Raw genomic sequence first — 9262 nt, forward strand, 5'->3', positions numbered from 1 at the left:
TCTTTCTCTAAAAAAATAAGCTAAAGTTATTTATGTGTGTGTATCTTCTCTTTTTCTCCCCAAGATCCATGCATACAACCTTGAAACGAACGCATGGGAGGAAATTGCCACAAAACCCCACGAAAAAATAGGTAAATTTAAATTATTGATTCATTTTTCTTTAATAACTATGCTTTATATTTTTACTTATTTTAGAAGAGAAAAAGTGCTTTTTTTGAGTTATATGACAAGTATAATATCTGTTGTACTAGTATTATAACTTATTTTATTCCTTAGCCCAATTATGCTTCCTCCGCAATTGTGCAGAGACTTTTAATGGGGATTGTTGAGTTCTGTGGAAATAGGGAAATGTGGGTGGGTTAGGAAGTAGGCACTTTGAATCAAGGTCCACCTGTTTTTTGTGGGCATAAGGGCTTGGGAAGGCCATTAGTAACCCCGTTTTGTTGCCCTGGCACCTGAGCATTGTAGTTATAATGGGACTCCGATGGCTTTAATTTAATGTGAAAAAAAGGAAGGGTTGGAAGGACTAATCAATGGTTGCTTAATGCAACAAAGGGATTGTTTTAAGTAAGTTACTCATAGGCTGTCTTTCACCGTGGCCCATCACCGTTATTCTATTCTTTCTGTGGATAATGGGATATTTGTGTTCATGTGTTTGGCAGGTTTTCCTGCAGCCCGAAGATGTCACAGTTGCGTTCAAATAAAAAATGGTAAGTATTCTAAAGAACATTCTAGTTTCATTTTTGTAATCGTATATGCCAAGAATGTCTTCTTTTTTTTATGTTTATTTATTTATTTTGAGAGGGTGAGTGAGAGTGCGTGAGTGGGGGAGGGGCAGAGAGAAATGATGAGAGAGAGAGAGAAGAATCCCAAGCAAGCTCCATGCTGTCAGCACAGAGCCTGATGTGGGGCTCAATCTCATGAACCGTGAGATCGTGACCCCAGCCAGATTCAATATGCTCAACTGACTGAGCCACCCAGGTGGCTTTATTTCTTAATAATAGCTCCTTAAAGGGGGCATAACTTTGAGAAGAGTCTATTTCTTATAGTGTAAACTTAAAGGGAAACCCATAAAATTATGGTTCTCTCAGCAGTTTTCATCCAGTAACCTAGTAGGGTGTTTGGGTTCCCTCACTTACCAGAGAACTCAAAAATTGGTGATAAATAAGCTTTTATTACACCACCTGACCTTTCAGCACCTCACCCCAACCAATGTCTGTGGCCGTGGTGGGTAACACTAATAATCTTGACATATAAAATGGACACCTTGGTGGACAAAGTATTAAAATTACAATAAGTCCTTCAGAGTGGTATTTTCTAAAGTTTATTCTGTGTTCTGTCAGATGCCAAATAGGACTCTTGGCTCATTCTTTGGCCGTATTACAACAGAGGCATTGTGTGGCTTCAGAAAGCAGCTGAGGCTACTTCATCCGAGTGTGATGAATGACTCCTCTTTGGACAACCCTCCTGTCTTTTAATTTACAACTTATTTGATCGTTTGGTATACCCCCTTCCATTTTTCCTGGGAGGAAGGTGTGTGTAAATGAATTTGATAGCCTGTATCCTTTCGGCAGTTTTGTTTGGATTTCACTAGGATTATGCTGCCATCTCACAGAGGTACATTTTATTAGGCTCCTGCTTTCTCGGTAGGATTTATAGATAGTGGCGTTGTTCAGCTTTGCCTCTGGAAGAAGCAAAGCTGTACCTTGCTTTGGAGCTGAACTTTTCTTGAATCTTAGGCCAAAAAGTTTCCAGTGTATTTTGTAGTTTAATGAAGTATTGGCTTAACCCTGATCTAGACCTGAATTAAGACATCTATTCATTTGATTCGTTGAGGCCAGGCAGTATACTAGTGGAGTTCAGCCTTAGTTTGGGGCATTTAGTATGAATGTTTATGTAGACTTTGTTACAAGTCGTCCAGTTATAACTGTCTAATTTTACAAAAACAAAGCAATGACAATGGTAAAAAAAAAAAAAAAGAAACACCTTTGATTTTGGAGAAGGTTTAAAGAACTTAAAAAACTGTTTAGATCCAATGGGGCTTCAAACTATCCTCTTTTGACTAAAGAAAATTTGTAAGAACTACTTTTTCTGCCCCCAAATTGAGCATTGCAGTGAATGTTTCTCCTCAGGTTAAATGTCTACATAGAAGACATTTGTCTCTATGGGCAGATCGTGTCCATCCTTTCTAGAGCATTATTTAAAAGAACAATTTGTAAACTGGTGACCGGCAGTTATGTTTTGTCTGGCTCACGTGTGTATGAAATTTTTTTGGATTAGAATCGAAGTGTTTTACTTAAAAAAAAAAATCCAGATTTCCAGCTTCTCTCATAAAAACAGATCTGGCAGTTGCTGACCTTACACTCTACATGGTATCAGTCAGCTGGTGCAGGGCATGTGCGCTCTTCTTATTTGTTTCCCTGGATCTCCTGGTTGTTTATTTTCCCTGGACCTTCTCATTCATTCACTTCCTGTGCCTACAGGTATTTGAATTTGAGGACCCAGACATGAGGCCTGCTTAGAGGCTTGCTGCATCCTTAGTCTTAGTGGCAAAGATCCCAGCATAGTATCCATACTTTAGCAAGGGACAAGCAGCAGCAGGGGAGGACCACCCGGCTAGAGCCGTCTGTAGTAGGGGGGAATCCTCTGAACTTGTCCCCTGTCAGCCTGCCAGGTGATCTACAAAACACGCTGTGGCTGTGGCTCTTTTCTTTGGTGTGATCATGGGTCTCTCTCTTCTTGATAGATGTGTTTATTTGTGGGGGCTATAATGGAGAAGTGATCCTGGGAGACATCTGGAAGCTGAATCTGCAGACTTTTCAATGGGTGAAGCTCCCAGCTACCATGCCAGAGCCAGTTTATTTTCACTGTGCAGCTGTTACACCAGTAAGTCTTTGTTTTCATATCTTCCTTACATAGTTGCAGATGATAAATCTTTACAGTGATATTAGCGAGAAAAAAAGGTTCTGATATTACCAACCTTGGATAAAGAATGTGTTTCTAAAACTTTCTTCAAGACAAAGCCAGCCCTTCTTCTGAGAAGAGGGGAGAAAAACCATCATACACAGTTTAAAAGAGCAGCAGAAATATAAAAGAAATGCTGTGCGTGGCATTTAGGCCCCTGCAGTGACATAAAAGGTGTTTTCTGGGAGGGCAGGATAGCTCTATCCCCCCGATGCCTTGTTCTTAAAGATCCCACCAGTTTCTCAAGGCAAAGACCTTTATTTTCATCTTTGTGTTCCTAGTGTTTGGCACAATGAATACTTAATATAATGTCACTTTAATGTTCGTTGAAGTAAAAAAAAAAAAAAAAAAGAAAGAAAAAAGCTACAGTTTTCCCCTAGTAAACTCATTTATTATTTAAACGCCTCTTGATCTCTGCACTATGTTGGGATCAGTGAGAAATTCTTTTTGTTTTGCCCCGTCTCCATTTGGCCTACTGTGCATTTTGTCGCTGACTCTTCAGCCTAAGTTACCTGCTTCTCTCCCATTTGAATTTGTCCTCTTTTGACTGCCGTCTGTTCATAGGCTGGTTGCATGTACATTCATGGAGGAGTGGTGAACATCCATGAAAACAAACGGACTGGGTCACTGTTTAAGATCTGGCTGGTGGTGCCGAGCCTGCTGGAACTGGCATGGGAGAAGCTGCTTGCAGCCTTCCCCAACCTAGCAAACCTCTCCCGCACACAGCTTCTGCACCTTGGACTCACACAGGGACTCATCGAGCGCTTGAAATGAGGATTTCTGGACTGTTCATTGATACTGGAAATGTTAATTTAAAGAGACTCCTTTATTTATGGGCAGTGTAGAATTGGTTACCCTGATCAAGGCCTTATTCAGAAAATACATCAGATGCCTTTCTGTAAATTGGTTTTAAGTTTATGGCAATCTCACTTTCCCTCGTGCTTCTTTCTTTGCTTCTCTCCCTCCTGCCTCAGCACACACACATACTCACATACTCCCTCTTCCTGGATGGACTTGAGGGAAAGTCTGAAAGTACCTTAACAATGTTATGAATCATGATCAGATAAAGAATTTTTTAAAGGATCTCTGAAACTATGACCATGTCAGCCAGTGCTCCACAAATTAAAGCAGCATCATTGACAAAAACAAATAAAATTTTTAAAAATGTAAATCCAGCAACAACAACAACAAGAAGGCTGACCTTGAGAATTGTGCAGGTTACATGCCAACCTAGACGTCAACCTTACTGTTTTCCAAGACGCCTCTAATTGCGTGGCTGGATCTGATGGCAGCACCGGTTGACATCTTGCTGCATCGATACCCAAACCCATCCTTTGACTTTGGAGGAAAGTCAGGCGGCTCAGCAACTCTTGATCAGTGATTTCTTTCCACATTCTTCTGGTGCCAGCAATGGTTAGATTTGGCTGTCAAAAGGCTTGTGTGTGTGTGTTGTAGTTGTGCTGTTTATTGTTGCCCTTAGAAATTATGGCACCAAGAACGTTTCAAATCAAGGAATTGATGGTGGTCAAAGTTCTTTGTTCTGGGCAGTTTTGAAATTCCCTTGTGCTTATAACTGGTTTCAAGTATCTCTGACTTCTTCGTGGGGGGACTTGTAGACCCTAAATATGTGGCATAAATGCCATGGGGCGTAAAAGTAAGCTTGTGAGAGGCCAGAAAAGAGCAAGGCGGGGAGGGCTTCAGCTCCAGGCTGTGAGCTTTGACCATCATATTGGCCGTTTCCTTTTCAGAACTTGAACACTGGGCCACGCACCTGCCGTTTTCTCAGGCAGTGGGTTTTATCTCTAGAAAGCCAACTGGCCCTTGATTTTTCCCTTAGCTTCTTGCCTCTTTTTTGTCTGCTTTAATGTGCATGGTGCTGTGAGTAATTGTCTAGTTATTGGATAAAAGGTCTTGGGGGAAAAGCCACAGGCCATCCTTCCCAAAGAACTATTGTTTTCAAAACTAGCATGAGGAAGGAATGAAGCTGAAGATCATTAGCTTTTTGGTGTGACATTTTAGTTCTGGTTTGTTTTGTATTTTAACTCTAAAAAAAGGAGTGACCTGAATTTTCACTTCTTTGCCATCAGGCTGCTAGAGTAGTTGAGCAAGTCACTGAGACGTGAACATTTGGAAGTCCTCAGGTGTACGAAAGGTGCGGAAGGCATACAAGAAGGCACAGTGCTGATCATCCCGTTGGTCACCTCACAACAGGAGACTCAGACGGGAGATTTGGGACACATTTTTCCTTTAAGTGCCTCTTTTTCACTTAGCTTTTAAAGTTACTCTTCTTTTTTCCTTCATCCCAGAAGGGATCTCTTTAGCTCATGTGTGGATTTAAAATCACCTTTGAGTTATGGCTAAAAAGTCACCCTCCAGTGTTGAGTTCTGGGGAAGAGAAAACTGTGGTCTCTAGACTTGGACTCTTAACTTCTATGCCTTATTAGAACATCCCGTCCATGTTGGGTTGAGTTCATGGAGCCCAAATTCTGCAAGGTCTTATGATACCACTCACCTGTGAGTTTGGGTCCTTTTGGGGGAATGATGGGTGTGGGGCAGAGGCAGGACAAGGAGCAACTCCTCTAGAGGTCCCACCCCCATCTTGCCACGACCAAGTCTGTTTGACATTTAACCTCTTACCGCCCACTGCTAAGCTTACTCCAGTGAGGAGCTCTCTCCGGAGCAAGTCAGGTTGAACAGCCCCATGAGTTCAAAACAAAGCTTTACCGCACGACTCCAGCCTGGTCTCTGGATATTCGGTGGACTATATCCAGTTAAATAAGCTGTGCGGTCTAGGGTGGCGAAAGGGTATTCGTCGTGGATTTACGTAGGGACCAAAGCCTCAGTGCTCAGCCTCTGTGCTTACCCTTCCGTGCTCCTTGGGAAATAAGCAGGTCTCTAGCTTTGCTACACTGGAGAGCTAGAAAGAGAGTCTAGTTCAGTCCACACTTGCTAGCAAAAAGGATTTAAGCCTTCTGAGGGCAGTCTTCTTTGAGGTAGACTTTGGAGGCCTGACATCCAAGACCTTGTGTGTGACATTTTTATAAAAGTACATACCCTTGGTCTAAAGTGTCTTCTTTTCATATAACACTAGTGAAAGCGATGTAGTATGACCAGCTCTGAGTGCTATAGAACCACACATATGCACATGTTCTGGATGCCAAATGAGACTGTGTGTATGATGACTTAAATATAGATGAGCAGAATTTTATATAGGGGGTCCCCGACCATTTAGTATCCCTATAACCAGCACCCTGAATTCCTGACACTGTTACTTGGTTTAGGAAAGTTTATGCCTGCTGCTTCTCTGCCTCTTTGAGGTACTCCCTGCCATCTTACTGCAGTCCTGTAAATTTAAGTGCAATATATAGAAACACATATGGATATATACAGATTATATATAGGGTGTAACTATAAAGCAGGTAGACTACTTTTTTTTTTTTTTCTTTTTTTTGAATCCGCCTTGGGGAAAGCCAGCTCATTCCTTTAGAGTCAACTTATACCAAGAATTTGAGATGTGACCAGCTAGCGTAAGCCAACTCTTGGTCGATCTGGATTTTCAAGTCCTTGTTTTCTTACTCCAGTTCTTAAAGACTTCTTATTCCTTGGGTTTGTTAGAGTTGAGACTTTCCCCCAGTCATCTTTTGTACTATCTCATGTTTGCATATCTTACTACATTTCTTGCCCACGAAAAAAGGAAGTCTACCTGTAAGGAATTTCTAAATGGAGAATTAAAATCTAGTATTTAATACTGTCAGCTTTCCCATGTACATACTAATTTATCTGTGAATATAAGACTTTATTAAACGAAGAAAATGAGGCTTTCTTCATTTAATAAAATATTTTCCACATTCTGGAAAATCTTATTAACCAATATAGAATAGAATGAAATTTTCACTGTTCTTCAGGGGCCAAACTGAAATCCTTTCCACTGGCAGAATCTCTTTTCAGGGCCCTCGTGACATGGTGTAAAAATTTGCTCTAAATTATTCATGTCCATCACATAGCTAGATTTAAACATATGATGATAAACATTAACATTTCTAAGCAAAAGGTTTATTAACAGTGACCTTTGGTTACCCAGAGTAGCAAGAGTAAAGCACAGATAATTGAAACTCATAGATAATCAGTGTTTCAACTTTTCTATCAAACAATTGATCCATTTATATTCTTCCTCCTCCTTACCCCTTTCCCACAAGCACCTCCTTCTCAGTGGAGTAGGGCTAATAAGTAGTTAGAAATGAAAACGAAGAGTCACGGAGGGCTAGAAACCAGCAAGCATATAGGCAGCCCTATTAGCTGTAATTGTCAATTTGATGACAGCTGTTGAATGCTGAAATTAGGACCCACGGGTGGTAATCCTGAGTTGAGATGTTAACTCTTCACTCCTCTGCCTCGGCACGGTTTTCCTGCCCTGAGTTCTAGGCTGTCTCTCCTGTAACCACCAAAGAACTCTTAGCACCTAGAGGAAGAAAAAGCTGCTGTGTGTGATGCAGAGGGAATCCCATCATTTGAACACATTTCTTTGGCTCTTGACAAATACTTGCTTTTCCTCTGTTCTTGCAGGAGCCTTATTTTTTCCTTTGGGAATTCCTTTTCCAGCCATATAGCCTGGCGTGTGGGAAAAGGTTGAATTACCCTGTAAGTCTGTGTTGGTCTTAATTCTGTAAAACCAGTTTGTTTTTATGTGGTCTTACAGATGTTTAGCAGGTGGCACCGTTACTATAAATCGTCTACCTGCCAGCACTCTGATGTAGCACAAGAAGCCGTTTTCCTTATCCTTCATTGTTCTGGCGTTGAGCTCCAGGACGGATGAGGGCTTACGGTCCCGTGATCGCGAGCTCCAAAAACTGGTCACTGTTAGCTTAAAGTGCTTTGGTTCCCCAAATTCCTCGGGACTCTAGGGGCGTTGGCAGGGCCTGAGGCCGGCTTCGTAGAGCTCTGTACCTCCCGTGTGTGCCGCCGCGGGTCGTGCCCAGTGATGCTGCTTCCCTTCTGAGGTCACTGGGTTTGGTGGGAAGCGACCTCTTCTCTTACCTGGTGTTACAAAAAGAAGTTCTGAGTTGTGCTTCAAAAGTGGTACCATCTTTTTAGTTGTAATTTTCATGATTTTATTTTTTTTCACTTTATAGAAGTTTTTGAAAGGCCCTGCTTAGTCAGTGCGCAGGGTGAGTCCGAGGCAGTCTCACCGAGCTGTAGTGATTGCTGTTTTACTAGTTGCACATTTAGAATACAAAGGAGGCATCAGAAACACACTGACTTTCTCTGAAGCCGCTTCCTTGTACACAGAGTCTGAGCAGGGACAGCGCCAGGCATTTCCCTGTAAAGGCACCTGCCGATGAGGATTTGACTGGAAGAACCTAGGCAAGAAAGGGGAACCCCTCACGCAGTCTCTGAGGGCAGGCCTGGGCTTGGCTCTTTGTACAGGGTGTGCTTAGGCCACACACGATGCTTGCCTTACTGTAAAGCTATTTGCCACAGTCCTGTTAAATAGTGTGGAAGTCCTTTTGCAGTCTGGTGTGCATGCCATATGATCAGGACAGCTTTTCCACCTTATTTGGTCTCCTACGAGCACGTAGGGAAAATAGTGAATTTACCCTAAAATGTCCAATCTGTATTTATGTACCTTGTCAGTGTTTTGCTGTTGGTTTTCTAAAACAATCTGATCAATAAATCTTATCCAAATCTATTTGGCTCAAGGCTACCTTGATTGTGGGACGGTGATTTGCGTGTATGCGAGCTCACCTCTGTGACGTAAGCATCAGTCTGCCCGCCTCCGCCACCCCTTTCCCACCCACTAGGGTGCACTTTTCTCTGTAATTAATATCTGTGAGTCATCTGCCTTCCACCGCCGCCTGCTGTGGGTCCCTCTCTCTGCTCACCATCTGGGACTCCTGGACCTACAACCGTCCCCTCAACAGAACGCTCTTCCCCTCAGGACACCAGCAAGGGAGCGAGTGACTGTGGGGCAGACCACACTCCCTTTTCCTGTCCCGTTCTGTATATTCCCCCAAACTCCCACTAGCCAAGTCTGTACGGATGTCTCAAGGCTTTTCTGAAGAGTTGGAGGAGCTACAGGGAATTCAAAGGGAAGATGTGAATCTTTACATACAGAGTCACAACTGTCTCTGAGTCAAGGAAAAAACCCCAGGAGGAACTGAGCCCTTCCCAGGGGGTCCTTTGGGGATGAAACCACAGTTCCTGGTTCTTGCCTCGGTCTTCCAGATGCTTCTTTCTCCAAAACCTCTGCTTTGTATCGCTTCACCCTCTGCTAGGATCCCTCTCCCAGCAGTGCTTTTCT

General features: G+C 42.6%; 1 protein-coding gene across 2 annotated transcripts in view; it reads left to right on the forward strand.

Annotated features, from left to right (window-relative positions):
- The window catches only part of KLHDC10 (kelch domain containing 10), a 59883-nt gene extending 51233 nt beyond the window's left edge, over positions 1–8650 (forward strand). For both annotated transcript variants that reach the window (XM_030308438.1, XM_030308439.1), the window contains 4 exons: positions 65–131; positions 663–710; positions 2747–2886; positions 3529–8650. In XM_030308438.1, coding sequence (XP_030164298.1) covers positions 65–131; positions 663–710; positions 2747–2886; positions 3529–3738 — 465 coding nt within the window. In that variant the 3' untranslated portion in view covers positions 3739–8650. The remainder of the gene's footprint in view (positions 1–64; positions 132–662; positions 711–2746; positions 2887–3528) is intronic.
- The last annotated feature ends 612 nt before the right edge of the window (positions 8651–9262 follow it).

The sequence above is a fragment of the Lynx canadensis genome, chromosome A2 (assembly GCF_007474595.2).
Source record: "Lynx canadensis isolate LIC74 chromosome A2, mLynCan4.pri.v2, whole genome shotgun sequence".
In the NCBI taxonomy this organism is placed as follows: Eukaryota; Metazoa; Chordata; class Mammalia; order Carnivora; family Felidae; genus Lynx; species Lynx canadensis.